Source organism: Pomacea canaliculata, linkage group LG1, assembly GCF_003073045.1.
Source record: "Pomacea canaliculata isolate SZHN2017 linkage group LG1, ASM307304v1, whole genome shotgun sequence".
Lineage (NCBI taxonomy): Eukaryota > Metazoa > Mollusca > Gastropoda > Architaenioglossa > Ampullariidae > Pomacea > Pomacea canaliculata.
In genome coordinates this window covers 27,361,670-27,381,668 of record NC_037590.1, presented here as the reverse complement: position 1 = coordinate 27,381,668, position 19,999 = coordinate 27,361,670, and the positions used below count along the sequence as shown (strand labels likewise).

Here is a 19,999-nt window from a genome sequence, read left to right as displayed (position 1 = left end):
AACGTTGAAGTAGAACAGTTTCATGTAAATTTAATCATTAAAACAATCAGGAATGTCCTTATCAAAAATGGCTACCAAACAATAAATTTCAATACTAACAGCATCATAGCATTGCTTCCCATTAAATCTGTTTGCTTTTTACATGTTACAACATATAATCTATAGCATTAAATTTCTCACACTTCTCTCTTGTAACAAGATTTTAAAAGATACAGTTAAAACATCATATCTCATATCTTATGCATTCCCATCAGATTTCTAGTTTTGTTATGATTATAAAGTGGACATCAGTATCTAATCAGCTTGGTGATATGTCACAATATAACTATGAACAATTAACTACATATTAACAAACTGCCTACAAATTGTCTTATCCCATCTGGACTGGCTGAGGAAGGTATGTGCATCACAAGTGCTATTCTTTAATTAGTTGTCTATGTTTCATGAATAAATCTACCATGAAACACTCCAAGCAGGATTATATTTAAATAATAATAATAATATAAGAATAATTACTGGCAATTGTTGATAAGTGAGGTGTTTACTTTGATCTGCATCATGCTTACCATGTTGATTTTCATACTTATGCACAGATCGAGTGACTCTAAAGTAAGTCTGTAATGATGAATATTTTACTTCTAGTTACTATACCTCTTTTTTTTTTATTTATATCACTACCTATGACTATCTGCTTCAGTCTCGTCCACCATTAACTAGAATAAAAAAAAAATTATAATTACACTTCCTCATATGCCTTTCAATTTGTTTATACATCTGGATTGTATGTATATGTACTTTTATAAACATACGTCATATTAATATTACAATTACTATACTTCGTATACTTTTATTTTCTTGGTGTTTTATGCTTGTTTGATGCTAGCATTTATTTTTTTTTTCACTTAAATTGTTCTTTCCCTCTTTGTGACGAGGGCTATACTTTGCATACTTTGTTTATACTGCCGAAGTCATTTCTCTCTCATCTCTCTCCTACATACACACAAAATTGAAAGAAAGCACACAGTTATTTATTAAGATTACCATGATCGTACAACGCGTTGGTTCCCCAAATCTTCCTTGAACTGGTAAATACGAGTTAAGTTTCGGTCACAAGACCGAAAACCAGAACATCTGAGGCAGAATAAAAGTTTTACTTTTTCAATTGGTTTTACAGCCGTTTTTTGAAACTGATCTATATTTTATAAAGTAAAATGTCTTTTCTTGGCGTGCTTACCTGTCATCAGAAGTAAGAATGCCGAGAGCGGCTTCATTGCTGAAATTGTTCTACCTTTCCACGGCTCGACGATAGTTGTTATGTGAAGCAGAAATCGAGCGCAGTCAAAGTCATGTGATGATCATGCGTAATTCGTCCGCACTCACTTTTATTTGAACAGCGATTGGCCGAATCTCAGGGAGGCCCAATAAAGGTTAAGAACTTTCTTTTCATTTAATCATGAATTTTTTTTTTAATAAAGCAATATGTTATTGATGTTCTATTCTGTATTACAATTACTTTCGCGGTTTCGCTTATTAATCTTTCCTTCTCTTTCACTCTTTTCTCTGTATGCTCGCAGCTACGAGTCTGCTTTTTATATTTCATTTTGCACACATTTTTCACTCGATCTCCTCGATCGTCGATCACTTTTTTTTTTTTTTTTTTAATCGTCGTATATTGCTATGGCATTTAGCAAATAGGGCGGTAACAAAATAAAGTCTTCTTTTTCTATTTGTCCTGTACGCACGAATGGACACGATTTACGGTGACCTTTAAAGCTGCCGCTGTTGATCGACTTGATAGGGGGGCCTTAATTAATTGCGCCCTTCTTGAACTTTATAATTAATTAAGGCTTTGATTGCGTTTAGCATTTCAATCTTTGCTCATCTTATGACCTGATCGTTGAACAGACTGCTTTTACCTTTGTTCCCGAGCGGGGGCAAAGTATCGCTATGACATTTTTTGTTTTTGGCAGTGAGGGCATGCATGCATCCTTCGATCGTCCGTCCTTCCAAAGATTCATTATACAGTTTATAATCTACCACGATGTCGAACTACATATAAATAATTAATATCGTCCACAATACTTTACGTATATGAGCTGCGCATGGTTCGCTCTGCGCGCTACATTATAGCGATAGAAAGTAATTATAACTGTAAATATATTGATTAATTTATCGGATTTTTTGTTTGTTCTTTTCATCGGGTGTATATATATTCACAGATCTGCATGGGGCCTGCTATGTAAACATCTATATTAATTGTCTCCATATAATAACAATTATAATAAACCCAAGATTTATAAAGCGCATATATCCGTGCTCACGTACACTCGTAAGGAGCATATATATATATAGCACGTAGCGCTAATGAACAGTTATATAGAGCAACATATATATATATATGAGGTACAGATCAAGAACAAAAGAAATAACTATATATTATATATAAACAACAGATACTGATGACGAATAAAAGACAAATACAGATCTGTATCGAGGAACCAATTAAAATAACAATTAAAAGACTGCATGAGAGTTTCAATCGTGATTTTTGCAATTAAAGGAAGACGAGTATAGGGATCGAAGTATCAATAAGCGGAAAAGTGGGTGCAGGTGACAATCATTAATTTAAAGGACTACGTACAACATTGTGTGGACTGTTGTGAGGAGTAATGCTTATAAGGATCGAAGAGTACGTTTTCAGTGTACATTTAATGGACTCAGTAATTATGGATTATAGGTGTTGGATATGGAAAGATCGAGGGAGTTCCATTGTTTTGAAAACAGTAACTAAAAATCAGGGATGGGCAAGCTACTTTTAATTTGTAGCCGGCTAGGCTACAGCTACTTTTTTTCAAAATGTAGCCGGCTACACTACAGCTACAATTTTTCAAAAAGTAGCCAGCTACTTTAGGCTACTTTTAAAATGTAGCCAGCTTCTTTTGGCTACTTTTAAAAGTGTGATGTTATAACAAGTTAGCTGTAGCCAGCTGGCTGTAGCAACATACACAAACATCAAACATACACACTAAACACTATTACTTGCTTTACAAAGTTTTTATTATAATAATGAAACGGAGAACTGCGATATACCGACAATTTTATTTAGTGAATCCATAAATGCTTTCATTCATTCCTTGCCCCCTTCCTCCCCCGGCCTTTTTCACACAATAAGTACACGTATTTTACGATTATATTAAACATTTCTGGATCTTTTTCCTCATCCTGTTTTAGTGACAAAAGAAATTATATAAGTTTTCGATAAACATTTGTTTTCTATAACTATTTGTTCCCTATTACTTAGAAATGAAAACTAAACAGATGCTTAAGTATCAGGTACCTGGTGGAATTTTCAATAAGTTAGGTTATGTGGTGATGAAAAATGTCAACCTCTTATCAATACTGTGACAATGAACAACAGACCATTGAAATAAATGAGTATGCATGGAATATAAGTAAAACACTGCTTAATCTAATTTAGGCAAGCAGATCATAAGGCATTTTTTTTCTAACACTGACACTGAAAACAAAGAAAGGAACACAAACTAATTGTTTCCAAAAGCTGATAGGGTGAAAAGTATAGTCCTGGCATACTAGAATAGACTTTAATTATATAGTAGGATGTCAAATGTAGCATATAAACACTGAAATATATTTTTTCAAAAATGATCTGATACAAGATATATTTATTTTAAATCTTTAAGCTTGAATTTCTCTGTTTGTCGTTTTTGACATCCAGTCCTAAACTATAAAACATATTTCTCAAGATTGGCTTGTGCTACAGCAGTAAAATTTTGCAATTTTGTTTAGAAATGCATAAGCTACAAAGTGATGCATTTGAGAATATGGTATAAACATTACTTTTGATAAAATTAACATTTTTCTAAATATTTAATTGCCACATTCACACTGAGTCGGGGGGTACCATGTCTGATTTTTTATATCTCCTAGAAATCTTGAGATATCAACACGCCTTATGCATCAGTTTTCTTATCAGTGCCTCTAGTTTACAAAAAACCCAAAAACCTTTGGTATATGACTTATGGTATTGTGTAAATTTGTTTTTTAAATGCTTGTACGTTTTGAAACAAAAACGTTGATTAAAGTCACAATTTTCACTTTAGGTACTCAAAAACAGTTTTAAAGTGCTATATTTATGTTATTTTGTTACTCTATATTTAAAAACCCTTAAATATATTTAAAATATGGATTTTAATTTTTGGAGTGTACCGGTAACCTTAAAACAAATCTACATTCTTTTAGTCCTTCATGGAATTGAACTTGACCAGAATTTTGGCCTCGAAGTTGCTGTCACCCTAGTGCGCAGCTTTGTCATGATAAGTCCTGCCAGACTGAACTATCTCTCAACAATTCTTGCATTTGAAACTATACCCACATTTTGTGGCTTCGCAAAATGTAAAAAATTTCAAATAAGGCTGGAAATTGATGGGTACGTCCATCTTCGTTTTTCAAATGAAACAAAATACCGCTCCCGTCACATGGACGACCCAGTACTTCCGGTAACTGAGCGTGCGAGACACGTGGTTTCTGGCTGTCAAGACACCGAGCAGTGAGAGCAGTGGCTGTCGTCGTCTTGCTGACACGCTGTCGACGAATGGTCGTGAAAGTAGCCAACATGTAGCCAAGCTACAGCTACTTTCTAAAATGTAGCTACGGCTACAAGCTACTTTTTTAATTTGTAGCCGGCTAAGCTACAAGCTACAAAATTTGTAGCCAGCTACAGTAACTGTAGCCTAGCTACAGCTACTCCCCATCCCTGCTAAAAATCCTGTGACTATATATTTTAATTTTGTTCTGCATGGTGACAGCCGACAGGAATAGTTATGACGGCCGTCAGACGAAGATCTCTAGTTGTCTGGATGAGACGTAAGGGAAGTAAAGAGAAATGGGGCAGAAGACTAAAAAAAAAAAATCAAAACCTATATAGCACATGCAGTAAACTTGTACTGGATGCGAGAACGGATGGGTATAGCCAGCGCAGAAAACGAAGGCGAGGTGGATCAGTGATCGACACATATGATCCCGTTTCCTAGCTCTAAGCACTTGTGCAGCGGAGTTCTGTACTTTCTGGAGTTTGTGAAAAAGATCGAGTTGCTGTAGTAAAGCCGAGAAAGAAAAAACGCACAAACAATTAAGAGCGTTGGTAGCGGACGAAGAGACATAAGATGTGACGGATGGCGTTGATCGTACGAAGTATTTACAACGCCTCAGTTAACTCATGTACCATGACAAACTTTGTGCGCGAAAAGCAAAAAGACACTAATTAAGGTACGTAGCACGAGAAATTTTAAAAAGAAAAAGCTCAAAGCTAGACTTCAAAGAACAAAGTGTAGACTTCACTACTGCTACAGTTACCGTTACCTCCAATAATCGTAGCCAAATCTGTGACGACTATGACACCATGCATGCAGTATACAGTGTGTAGAATGCCAACTTAAATTTGCATTGTTATTGTATTGTTTGGAAACTCTGGTCGGCTTCTTTTCTTTAATCCGTCGAGTTTTTTTATGATGATATATCAGGCCTAGCTCTTTCCACTTTGGATATTTTTCGTATAGAAGGAGTGCAAACAAGCTTTATCCTTTTAGTCGTTTTTCCTTATTTAATTACTGACCACTCACGCGTACACAACTCTAAAATTTCTTCATACAGTGGTGTATATACAAGATACTAGTTGTGTGCACTTTTTCGAACATTAGCTGTCTATATTATGTTATTGAAAGAAATGTAGATATTGAAAATTGCATTTTAGCTTTAAGCATACTGCTATATAGAGGGAAAATAATTCGCGATTACAATTAATGATTAATGCAAGGTGTCCGGAAAGGTCGTCTGCCTCTAGGCCCGTGCTGGCTCTAGGGGGCTATATGTACACATGACACATGGATGGTTTATCTTTGCACCTGCTAGATATCTGCCATTTCGACACATACTTTGCGGCCCATATGTACACGGTAGATATATGATGTGCATGGCTCATCTGTGAACTATCTGAACGTTCCTTCGCCCTTTCTAGATTATCTTTTTCTCTGTGGGGGTAGGGGGTGAGGGAAATCATGCATCATACAAACTATTATAATTCAAATAATCAAACGTTAAGTATTTGTTATCTTTAATCCGGTGCAGCTTGTTAAATATTCTTCTCAGATTTGAGTGTTCAGCTGCTGCTGTAGGGGCATACATTTCAACCATTTACCAATTCTTTCACACTTCCAGTAGGCGTCCAAGTTCCGCGTATCCTTTATTTATCTTATTATCTTTAGAATCACAAACGTTTATTTCTATACGTCACTCTATCGCAAGATTTACACGCAGTAAAACTGGTCGTCATCCTCATTGATGACTCCCTCTCCAACCCCAACCCCATCCCCCCAAAACCCAATGCTTGCTTTCCATTCAACTTGAGAGCACACGGACAGCCATTCAAACAATAAGCTGACACCATCCAAGCAGTCGTGGCGCTGAATTTTAGTATCGTAAAAATAAATAACTGAAGGATGTTGTTTTACCAATAGAGAAAGAACATTAAACCGTATATAGGCTATCGATTCGCCAAGACAAGCACATGCAGATGTGATCACTTGCTTATAATTATTTCTATTGGAGCATTGCATACCCAAAGCTTTTTTTAATTGCTTAATTAGCATGCGTGAATCAGAGTTTTGCATTTGAGCATATCGACAAAGTCCAACGTCTATTAATTTGCAAGTGGATCTGTATTTTGGAATGGAGAGAGCCCGACAATAAACAGTTCAACGTTGCAGGAAATGATAGCGCCCCAGGCGAACGACACAACCACTAGCTACCTCTCCCCTCCCTCCCGGTTCATAATCAGAACAGTTACAGCAAGCTTTGTAAAAACTTTGAAGGAAAGGTGACTTTAAATGGTCGACTAAGACAATGCATGACTGCTGTTAATTTTTATTTTGTTATTCTTATGATGTTTGCTCAGTTAATGATCTCAAGATCAAAATTAAGGGAATAAATATCATAAGAATAATCAAATACTATAAATATCAGATCTGTTTAAATAAACGTTTTGATCAGGTCGACGATGTACTGTCTGCGGACCATAAAGAAGCTGCAGTTTAATATTTTTCAGACCGTATCACTGTATCATACAACCTTTTCTAACAATCCATGATCTGCTGGTTTTGGAAACATGAGTGTCAGGAGTAAGAGTGTCTTAGAGCGTGTGTTAAGTTTACATGGCAAAGTGGTAGGACTGCAACAGGAGCAGCCGAGGTTTACATTCGAGTGACACATGATTGAAAAGACCAGGAAGATTATCATTGATAATAACATATATATTAGCTAAATACTAGGAGCTCTTGCCATTTGGAAAGTGTTTCCGGATTCTCAAACTGAAAACTGTCAGATCACAAAACACCTTCATAACCACTGTTATACAGTCGGACCTCAATAAGTCGAACCTCCCTAAGTCAAAAACCTCCCTATATCGAATTAATTGTTAGTTCCCGGTAAAATACCTGCGCCTATTACGCCATTTTCCCTAACTCGAAAACTCCATAAGTCGAATTTTTTTCGGGTTCCTTTGAGTTCGACTTATCGAGGTCCGACTGTACTTCTGAACAGGCACTCATGAAGGTGCTGCAGCAAGTCGGTGTATGAATCGAGTGTGTGAGAGCAGAATGCGGACTCATATACCATATCCATATGGTTCCTAATTTGGTGTATTTTGTATATTTTATTTGTCTTTTGCAATATGTTGAGGAGGGTTATGTTAAGCACCACAATTACGGACTTTCTCTTTTTCGGGGATAATAAAGTTATAGTGCCAATGTCATCTTCTTCAAACTAAAGAAGTTTAAAAGGCTAACATTTTTTTTTAAGTCCCACCTTGTGGAATACTGGAGGCCATTTAGACTGAGGCCGTTTAATTGTTCAGTTAATCATGGGTAATTCCTTTCCTTTCCATGCGGCTGCAATTCGTCATAACGTGACGCGGTCGTTTCCTCTTTATCCCTCCTCCTGTCAGACCTTCGCCGTATGGTGTTTGGTTTTAGTTTCGATTGCGGCAGACGCGCCGTTTCATTGCAAAGTATTCTGGTCCCCTGTAATGCGGCGTGTGTTCCCTCGAAACCCAATCCCTTCCCGTTAAACATCAGTATAAGGTAACGTACATAGATTCAGGCATTAAAAAATGAGATGATAGGTATTACGAGAGTCGACTTTAGGCATATAGTAGAACGTACTTGTGTAAATATCATGTAAAAAAACCCAAACATTTCCAATTTAAGTACCCATTTTTGTAATTCATATAGCATGAATCACAGACTTTAATTATCTCTAAATTCTATAACAAGTCTATGGGATTGCTGCCTGCGTGTTGTACATTCGTCCTTGCTGAATAAAGGAAAGAAACATTATTTCTGCAAGAATTATACCTTGTACGTTAAAATTCTGGTTGTGGAACACAAGAACAAATCGTAGGACAGAGAAGCCATCCGATACGGAGATTGGAGCTTAATGAGCACCGAATAGTACACTACTTAATTATAGTTATACAGTTAAATACCGTTTGATTGTTTCAACAATTTATAAATTTAAATGAGCTCATCCATACACCACTTTCAATTTCTCTTTAATTAATGAAAATAACGTGGATTGGCAAGGTTGTCCACAAGAATGTAAAATCTATGCTTTATGTCTACATTATGTTTTTTATCAATCGTGACACGCAATTATATTGCTCCACTCTACCAGCTGAGTCTCACTCTGCTACTAGCACCATAGAAGCCTGTATTAGCGGCGTCAAGGACTGGATGGTAACAAACTTAAACTCAACGATGACAGGACAGAAGGCCTCCTATGCTCGAGAAAAAGAAATCAAACCACTCATTTGTCCGCAAAATCACGTCAAGTTGAGTGAAACCAACATCACCTTTCCGTCATCCGTCAGGAATCCCTCCAGACATGACTCTTAATAAACAATCAAGTGACAGCTGTCTGTCAGTGATCACCACCAAGCAGGGGTGCATCCTGGCACCGCTACTATTCACACTGGCTCACGCGCCTTGTCACTCGGGGAAGCCGACAAGGTCTACAGTGGACTCTAACCACAGTCTTGGAGGATCTAGACTATGCCGACGATCTAGGACTATCATCCTATAGACATCAAGACCCCCAACAAAAAACCGAAAACCTTAGACTGATAGCAGGATATAGGACAAAACAACCGAAAAACATAAGGAATAAATAATAACCAGCGGGAGTCCACTATCGATGTACCTGGACATTAAAGTGACAGTTGATCGATGGTGACTGAACAAGAGGTCAACACCAGGATCAGCAAAGCCAACCAAGCTTTTTCAATGCTTAATGCTAAGCTTATAAGCCTTTCTGGAGAAGGACTGGCTACAGCATTTACACAAAGATCAGGATCTTCAAAAGTAACGTCCTCAGTACGAGTTCATTGGGTGAGAGTGCTGGAAGACCACCGCAAGGAAAGAGGAACAGTCGAGGGAGGCACAAAGAAACATGGAGGCGAACCATTAAGAAGGACTTTAAGAGCAGAGATCTATATATCGCAACAGCTCCCAGACAACAGCAGACAGAACCGATCGATGATCGAGGTCCCTTGTCGTCGCCTCACGTGCCCGACGGAACAGAGAGGATTGATTGACAAGAATATTTAGTTAGGATTTATGACGATGACAGAATAGATAGAAGCAGAGGAATAAAATAACCAGTCAAACACAATACCGATGACAGCAGAAAAAGTGCAGATCGATACAACAGGCACTACAAGAATAACAAATCAAGAAAAAACGAAAATACGAAGAGCTGCATGGGCCCCTTAAATCTAAGGGACACTTGTGTGAATATATATGTTTTAAACATCCCCATGGACAGGCATCGCATCGTAACTACGAAAACAAGACACTTTAGCTCTCGATTTCGCCCTATCGAGACGACGGACTTACTCTCCTTTCCCAAGCACGGCTGGGTATTGCCGACAGCAACTATATAGACATCACGGCAAAGCAGACAGCTTGGCTTGGAGAAGTGGATGTGAAGTAGATCCTCAGCTCCAGTGAAAGAAACATAATAATACTCTCATATGATTTCTGGGTACTTCCTTAGATTATCTTATATTTACTTCAAGTACACGAAAATACATGTAACAAAAGACCGTTTCACAAAAACTTGTAAATTTCATGCTGTGACGTAGCTGAGAGAACAAAGAGGCACCAACATGGCGGCGCCTAAAGTACTGGATTCTCGTATTTTCTACCGCAGGTAATCTATATCAGTTACTAAAGTAATTACGGTAAATACTATATATGAATACCTAATTTACAGAATAAAATCCTGCAACGAGTCTGGTCTTGATGTAAGCTGCAGGTTCTGTTAAAAGTCGCAAACTGATCCGAGCGGATAAGTAGCATAGTAAGGGAGACGATTCTCATAAGCATGAATAGATTTATTGCATTTGTATGAAACAATATTAAAACAGCTCGTACGGTTTTGTCTAATGTCTATCTTTTCCTTGTTAATGGCTTTCTCTTTATATGAACGTCTGGTACGCATGTCGTACAAACATTTCGGTGTTCATTCACAGAGCAACTACAGCGTTTGCAAGCATGCATGCATTTATCATTCAGTGGAGTGGTTATTCAGTTACAGATTATCATCACTGTAATTATGTATTTATCACATCTTCTTATATATATATACTTTGTAGTAGCGGTTGAGTTGTCAGTTGGTAGTGGACAAGTTGACCTAGCTCACTATTCTTCTGCTTAACCGCATGAATCCAAAGATATGCTGGAGGCCAGTTTTATGCTGTTATACTTTACAGATTTGTAACTGTATCTTATTGTTTAATAAATTATTGATATACTTTCTTTAAGTATAGACCCATAGAATAATAAATTTGACCTAAGAAGGGATATGCTAGTCCAGTTTTATTGGGAGGTGATTGAGAACATACTGATATTCTCAGTCACTGTCTGGTGTGACAGTTCCACCTGGAAACAAGTCCAACTTGACCAGAAGGGGGGAGGGCATGCAAATAGCAGAACTATTGGCTGTGGCCTACTCCATGTAGGTATAATCTACATCCAGCACAGTCTGTGCAAGATTGTGGCTGACACATCTCACTTGCCAGTGGCATGTTCTGTCTCATGCTCGCTAGGGTGAAGCATAGACATGTTCGGTTCAAATCTTCCTGACTGAGAAACAGTTTCTTTGTTGAAGCAGTAAGCACATCAGGACTAATAATAGTCATGTGTGTTTTCTTGTAGTCTGTAGGGTTCATGTATAGTGCAAGTGTGCAAGCAAGTTTCCATATGTGCCTTCTCGCATGTGTTTTGGTATCTGTGGTGACTCAGAAATGGGTGGGTAGTGTATTAAGTATGTGGAAAAAAGGGAGAGAGGGAAAGTAAAAAAGAGAGAGACTGTGTGTATGTTTGCATGTACATTTAGAAAAAATAATTTTGTGGGTGTACAAACAATAGTGTGAGTAGTGGCATGTGTGATTGATATTTGTGGAGTAAGTGGCGGCCAACATCAAGTCATATTCCTAGTGTAATGTCACTTGGAAAATGAATTCTTCTTCTTTGAAATATACATTTTCTTTTTTTGTTTTCTTTGTAGCCTGGGCAATGAGCAGTTTTACAAGGAGGCTGTTGAGCACACAGCCAGTTTTAACTTTCGTCTCACTTGTGAACGAAAGATGCGACTGCCATTCATTGACTCTCAGACTGGTGTAGCACAAAAACATACTGATCTATTTCAACCCAGGAGATACAGATACCCAGGTTATTTGTGTTACACATGCATTCTTCTTACATAGTTTGTAAACTTGATTTACTGTTAGAGCTACTCTTATTGCATTAAGCTTTGCTTCGAAGGCTTTATAGGCAGAATTTGTCACTCATTCTGTATAGAATGCTTAAGTACAAGACATAGAAAATAAAGTGTGTCATTTACTAATTATAAAATTAGTAGCTAGCCTGTGAGGTCTCTGGTAATCTCAACAATGTTATCTCCTCTCATTCTGTAGTGGTCGGCATGCAGAGCAGAAGAAATAAGTGCTGTGAAATTTACAATCAAATTTTTTCCGTTGTCTGACAAATTATAGTGGCTTAAGCTGCAAACTGATGCTGTTAGGCTACAGCTTAATGCGTTTACGACATAATTGCTGTTTTGAGATTAGCTTAGGCCAGTGATTGGAAGTGTCTCTGCTTCTGCAACAACCTGATATATCATGGAAGTAAAAATCAACAGAATGAGAATCTTACTATGCCTTTAAAACAGTAAACTACTTATAGATCAGATCATTTATTTTTCATCGAAAATGGGAAAGAGAAGATGCTTGACTGCAGTTTCAGAGTATTCAATGTTTTCAAATTGTGTATTTAAGTAAAACAATTGTCATTCAGTTTGTTTAATAAAATGCTTTCTTACATGGTACAAATTAAGCATATTAGATAAAAATTACATGATGTTTAGGCTTAATAATGCCACTGCAGATCATATTATCGGCATAACAAAGTATCCAGATCTTCTTCCAGAGAAGAAGACAGTTTCATACCTTTTTGTTTTAGAATGGGATAGTAACTTAGCTTAAAGAAATCGCATGGGTGACTATAACTTGACACATTAGGCAGGTTGACTACAGTGGAGAGTCCTTAAGAAAACAATGGCATTCTATTTCTGTTTGAAACAAGTAGCAATAATTCATGTTTGGTCTTTAAACAGTACTGAAATTGTAGCTAATGTATTGGCTAATTTGTGTCTCAAAATTATTTTTATTACAGGCAGATCTTTTGGGCAGATCTATTCATATCCAGCAAAAAGATGGAAAAAGAAAAAACGGTCATATTTTGCCTCAGAAATAAGGCTTGCAAGTAAAGTTGGGGATATTGAGACAGGGGAGGCAGGTAAGTTTGATCATGATTTTCTCCAGTATATTCATAACTACTGATGTTAAGGCAACAGTTAAGATGCTGAGCTTTTAGGAACTGGTACAATAGTAATCAGTTTCCATGCAGAAAGGATTGAGTATCAATCCAGAGAGTGCTGAAACAGGTGTTGGAAAATGTCTCCAAGCACAGAGCCACTTTTATCTTTATTTGCTTAAACAGCTCAGATCTGTTCTTGACATATTACAATTCTCTGGGTGGGATTGAGAGAATTGAGCACTTCCTCAATTACAAAGTAAATTCTATAAAGTCGCTTAAATGTTTCTTAAAAGTCTGTTCACTAAAGATCAGGAACTTACTTAAATAGCACATGCACTTCATGTATTGAATGCTTTCTTGTATGTTTTAGACATGCATCCAATTAGTGCTGTGGAAAACCCAGCTCATCGTCTGGATGATTACTATGATGACAAACTGGACTCCCAGGACCAGTGGTATGATGACTTGGAGGGTATTGGAGAACCTCCAGATGCTGGTGAGATGGTTGATGACCAGTCTGATATCAGTGACTATGAGGATCAGCTGAGAGGTCGCAAGAGAAAGAAAGCTGCTGTCTCAAAAGTAAGATTGGAATATAATCACAAATTTGTAAGTGCATGGGTATTTTTATTTACATAGCATATAACCTCTCTTCTTATAATGTATGATGCAAAAAGATACAAAGCTAAATGGGATATACTATATAGGCATCTGCTAAGAAAGGGTTTAAAACTTAACAGCAGTTTGCAGACAAGCCTACATGGATTGACATATCACCTTGTTGATTAGATTTCTTTTCAGTATTGATAGCTTTAATGCTTTTTGCCATTTTTAAATAGATGCTGTATGTGTGCTTGCTTTTATTTTTTTGTTCTTGAATATATGGTTTTCTTTCTTTTCTGTTAACTCATGTCTTTTCTGTTTTTTTGTATTTTTTTATTGCTCAGTATCCTTAACATTGTTGGTCATGAAAGTACTAAAGAAAATCATTGAAGCACCACTAAAAAAATATCTGACCCAATGCAGTTTGCTTATCAGATGAAATCCGTTTATCCTTGATACTCTGTATAAACACCTTTAGATACCACATTCTCATACAAGATTGCTGTTTGCTGATTTCTTCACAATCAGCAGGTGTCCTGAATAATTCACTTCCTGCTTAACAGGCAGTATAGAATAGTTGTTACTGACCCTTTATCTGACTCCATCATAAAGTGCACCAGGTCACCCTAAGGCTGCTTTATCCCTGCTTTTGTTTATCCTGTATACCAATTGCTGTCACTTTAACCACAAAGGGCAATATCTTGTCATTTCTCAGATGGCACTGCATTGTTCTGTCTTCTTACTAGGCCAGTAGACACTCTTGGTGTAGCCTTGGATTCATTTATCTCCTGCCATGATGACATGTCTTATAATTTAATGTTAGTAACGCCAAGGAAATTGTCTTTAATTTCCGTTGGAATTTTTCAAGTCCCTTAACTATCATCCATGACAGCAAGGTCAACACATTTAAGTACCTGAGCACCATCTTTGATGGTAGACATCACTGGGATACTAACACTCAAGCTGTTGTTAAGAAGTTTCAACTGCCCCTCTTCTTTCTCTATCCCGTGTTCCTTCTCCAGAAGATGACTTCTTTCTCCATCTCCCAGAGTTTTTTTCCAGCTATTTATTTATCTCGTATACCAGGTGTTCTGTCTTTCTGATTTTTTAATTTTTTTAAGGAGCTGTTAGAATTGTGAATTGTTTGAATTGTATACACGTGTGTCAGAGTTATTGAGACAGTCCAGGTCTTCAAACTGAGAATTAATGTAGATGTCGGAAATCATAATTGTATGAGGGTCCAGGTATGAATGCATTGTTGTGTTGATCGTTGGTACGCTGTATGCTTCTGTCCCTTGCTTCCTTATAGAGCTACTACTGATGACCCTGTGGGATAAAGAAAGTCTATCTTATTATCAGTTTCCTGATATTTTCTTAAACTTCTTCAGAGTTCACGTGGCCGAAGGAAAATTGAGAAAGATCCAAATGCTGAAGACAAGGAAAAACCATATGTTTGTGAAGGTTTGTAATGCTTTTAATTGATATATTAAAAAAAAGATGTTATCATCTCTTGTGCGTGCCCATGTATGCAGAAAAGTTTTCTTTCTCTTCCCATCAGTGTTTCCCAGTTTCTCCAAGTTTTGAGAACTTGAACCCAGTGCAAAAGTACATATTATCAATAAGTTTCAAGAAGGTTATCATATGTGTTTTGAAAATCAGGCCACTGAATCAGATCACCACAACTGGCAACCTGATCAGGGTTATTTCAAGGCATAGAGGTCTGGCTGTTTATGCCCTACAACCTGTTGACCTGCTGGTCTGTTCTTCATTTAAGTTTCTTGCATATGCATCCCTAGCTATATGACTAGCTTAATCAAAAGTGAGATCAGAACAAATGGTTCTGTGACTTCACGTAGATAATGAAGTACTTGGTTTTGTATATAAATTTGAGTAACACACTGCAACCTATATAATACTGCTACTGTTATCTAAGGGAAAGATCAAAGATCATACTAACTAGTATATTAACCAACTTCTTATTCTGGCCATAGCACCCTTATGCTTGTATTGTTTGTAAAATCAGTAACGTCTCAATTTACTACATTGTCTACTTTTGCACAATTGTACATGGATTATTAACAAGACTTTCTTCCCCAGCTTGTGGTGCACGCTATAAAACAAGACCAGGCTTGGCATATCATTATACTCATTTCCACAATGGTCTGATGGATGATGAAGCCAGCACCCCTTCACCTAAACCACCACCACGAGCAAACCGCACAACAACAAAAGAGCGTGAAACAGCTACTTATCTTGGTGGGTTTGAAATTGTGTATAAAAACAACCCAAGATTATTGACAAAATATTTGAGCAACATTTACTGATAATTTTTTCTTCATTTGTAAAATTTGTGATTATTTTAAAAGTTGTACAGCTTTCATGTTTTAAGAAATCTTAATTTAAATAGTTTAAGAAGTATGGTTTATGTGTGTTCTCTCTATATCTTAATAAAACCTGATTCTCTTTTGACACACAGCCAAGCCATCAGTATCTACAACAGCAGCATCTTCCAGTATAGATCCAAAAGTTTCTGCGAACAACTATTGTGACTTCTGCTTGGGTGACTCAGCTGAGAACAAAAAAACACTGCAGGCAGAGGATCTTGTTTCATGCAGTGATTGTGGGCGCTCAGGTGAACACATCTATATATTTGCCTGTATAGATGTATATTGGTCTTCAAGTGTTTTTTTTTTAAATTCATTCTCCCGTTTCCACAGAGGGCATAAAATATCAGTTCCTTATTTTAACTTAAAGAATAAGAAACATGCTAAATCTTGTAAAAGTATGTAGAGCGTGATTTGTGCATCAATTATACGTATTCTTTATATGCACACAAATTTAGGTAAGTCCTTTAGAGGCAGTACAGTCATTAATTTTGAAGTAATACATGTTTTCCAAATCTGGTAGATTTTCTTTTATGAACTTAAAGCATTTCTACTATTCATGAAGTTGTGTGAAAAATTATGCTTTATTCATTATTTGCTGCCCTACCCTGTCCTAGTCAACTTGGCTTTTTCTTTTTCAATCCCAACTGAGACATAAATATGGTGTGTTTTGAGCCCTGCTCATTGATGCCTTCTGGCATCTGCGAGTCTGAACATTTATTTTTTTAAGTGTATGTGCACATTTGCACAAATGAAAACTTGCATAAGCATTCTTTGAAATATTCTTGATTGATATGCACAAATGTCTTAATACAAGAACACATCTGTGAATCTGTGTTGATGACAGTTTTGTGTCACGTATTTTGGCATGTTCATGAATGACCCAGGCAGGCAGTTTTGAAGAATGATTACCCTGACACCAACAGTATAAACTAATATTTTTCATTTATTGTGGGACCGCAGATTAGGGTGGTAGCTAGGTCAGTTCAAGCATATCACTTGCATTTCTTTGAGTTGCTTTTCTTATGCTGTTTTTTCAGGACATCCATCTTGCTTGCAGTTTACAGACAATATGATAATTTCTGTGAAGAAATATCCCTGGCAGTGTATTGAGTGCAAGTCCTGTGGTCTTTGTGGTACTTCAGACAATGATGTAAATCATTTTGTGATGTTATAACTTAGAATGTTGCATACCCTTCAGGCGAAACCACTTAATATCTAATGCCGATGCCGTGTTTTGCGATAGATATACTGAGCAATAAACAGCTTAGATATTATGTTAAACATGATATTGCTGCCCTTCTGTGATTGTACATTCCTTTAATTTACATTAATTTTCCTTGATTTTAGTTAAGGGTTTGAACTAAACAGGAATTCTTCACTTTGGGCCTTTATTGAGACTGCTCTGATGGACTCCGATTTTAACTTGCCAGTCATGTCCCTTTGGCACAGGCTTTTCTCCCTGGACACATGAATTTTTATCATTTAAAAAAAAATTGTTAAAAAAAAATTAACCATGTAAAGTACAGCTGTAGTTTTTGTTTTTCTACATAAATATTAGTAGAATCCAAATTTTCTTAACTGAATTTTCTTCAAGCTTGTTTTTTTGTCATAGCTAGATATCCTGAAAGGTAAGTAAATGGGATTAAAAAAATAGCCATGATGTAGGCTATTACACCAAACTGGGTCCTGTCACCACAAATCTTGCCAAAAATCAAATTTATGTGTCAACAATACATGTGAGATGATCCATAATGAATCTAAAATAAGTTCAAGTACTTTTTGTGCTGAGAATTGATGTGAAACATCTAATCTCTGACTTGCCACTTTGAAAGGCAATGACTAAGTCTAGAAAATTCTAAATTACTACCAGGAATCAAGTAATTATGCCAAGAAATGTAGCTGCAGAAGGCTGATTTCTTTATGCATTACACAGAGTTACATCCTTTAGTCTACTTATAGAAATGGACAAGAAAAATATTGAATGCCCTTCAGAACACCACCTTAAGCAGTGATCTTAGCACTTGGTGTGCTATTGTAACCAATGGTCTACAAAGTGACTCATGTGAGTTAATGTAGAAATATATAGAAAACCAAGGAAAAATGACTTCCAAGAAAATGTCATTTTAAACTTTTCATTTTTATTAAATATTTGTCAAGTTGTTTTTTTTTTTCTTGCTTTTTAAAACTGTTCAGGTGTGTCTTTTACAAATGCATGACTGGCAAGTTTTTTCCTATGACTGTCATACACATTTGCCTTATTCCCTTTTTTGAAATAGCATCTGTTGAAAGTGTTTGGGGAGGAAGCCCTGAGGGAAAGATAGATTGGTATAGTTTAAAAACTTAGAAATAGCTAGTCTTTGTTGTATTTGTCGTCCTTCATTGTTTCAGCCTTGTGTCTTCTGAATGTAACCGAGTACAAATAAATCCAGCTGTCTGAAACATAAATGCATGAGTCTGTTTGGTGGATATGAATAGGTTATGGTATTGTTTTGTGCTTTTATATGGAGTGCCCTGAATTGCCCTCTGGGATAAATAAAATGTTATCGTTTCTAAGACAGCATAAGGCTGAAGGCTTATCCCATGTAACTTCAGTTTGTTTCTAAGGAGGGCTGTCTTTCTAAAAATATTCGTGTTTAGCTATTTTTTACTTTAAAGCTGGGACCTTCCGAAAATCCTCCTTAGATCAGATGGTTAGATGTTGCCAACTTGACCTGCAGTATTTATTTTTTTGTATTTTTTTGTTGTGTTCCCCTCTCTTTTTTTTAAGTTATTAATTTTTTTCTTAGATCTGTTTTATTGGAATCTGTATTGCTATTTGGAAGATTTATTTTTTAAGTTAACTTTTTTTTTCAGGATCAGCTGCTCTTTTGTGATGACTGTGATCGTGGCTATCATATGTATTGCCTTACCCCACCACTAACAGAGCCTCCTGAAGGTAAGATGTTTCTCAGGCTATTGAAGTATATCAAGGAATCTACATATACGAAATATATGAATATCAAAGCATCTTTTGTGGGGCTTTTGTTCCTTGCAAAACTAATACTACTGACAACAGATATCAATATTGTTTAGAACTTGACACTCATTATTAAAAGTTTTTTTTTCCAGCTGAAATTTTAAGTCCCATTACCTTCTATGTTTATATACACACATGCAATTCTTTTATTTTTGCAACAGGTAATTGGAGCTGTCACCTTTGCATAGAAGAATTCCATGGAGGTAAAAAACCAGAGGGCATGCAGTAGGTGCCAAGAAAGACTACCTTCTCACATTTCCTCCACCATGGAAGAATAATGAAGAACTCCTTTGATTAAAAGCAGCGTTTTAATTGCATAAATATATGTCTAACAAAGTTGAAGCACTCATGTTCACTGCTGTGTAGCTTTTGTAAACATTCAGTTTTAAAATCACTTTCAGGACAATGTGGCTTTTATAAAATTTGAGATGGATTTATAACAATATACATAGTTGAGACAATGGTATATCAAAGTTTGCAAACAAAGTAGGGTGGGAAGTATATTTGTTAAGATTTATATACAGATTCCAAAATGAAGTTCTTTTTTGGATTTAAGGGTGAAGGTGGTGGTACAGAAAGCCAGATGCAGAATTTAATCATTATGGCTCAGTAAAGATGCTGTCAAACTTTTCTTTAAATGCAGAACATAGGTACCTGTCAAAAATGTGTCTTGTATATGAATTAAACATGTTAAACCAATATTTGATTATGAAAATGGAGTGTAAGAGAACACTTGTGTGGATATATTATGCACATACATATATAACATGAGATGATTATGTGCTAGAAAATAATTTACCAGATTAGTCAACTCTTTGGCCAACTCCCACCACATGGAGCACAAGGGTCTATATAATAAATTTACCTCACTTCAACAGACTAGTTCATGACTAGCAGGACTGGACATGCACACTACAAAATTTCCTTTACTAGGCTTTTTTTTATTTTAAGTCTAGTACTGGTGCAGAGCGCTGCTGGCAAGCTTGTAGTCTTTCATAATTTGATCAACCATTCAAGTCCAAATGTGCAACACCATTTAAACT

At 36.5% G+C, this 19,999-nt stretch overlaps 1 protein-coding gene across 1 annotated transcript; it reads left to right on the top strand.

The window, feature by feature from the left end:
• Window positions 1-9,907: 9,907 nt before the first annotated feature.
• On the top strand, window positions 9,908-19,657 carry LOC112553122 (zinc finger protein DPF3-like). The gene is made up of 10 exons (XM_025220186.1): window positions 9,908-10,281; window positions 11,641-11,804; window positions 12,807-12,929; window positions 13,321-13,532; window positions 14,942-15,014; window positions 15,651-15,809; window positions 16,030-16,185; window positions 16,978-17,090; window positions 18,794-18,875; window positions 19,118-19,657. The coding sequence occupies exons 1-10, from the start codon at window positions 10,238-10,240 to the stop codon at window positions 19,183-19,185; spliced, it is 1,194 nt and encodes a 397-aa protein (XP_025075971.1). The 5' UTR covers window positions 9,908-10,237; the 3' UTR covers window positions 19,186-19,657.
• Window positions 19,658-19,999: the final 342 nt, after the last annotated feature.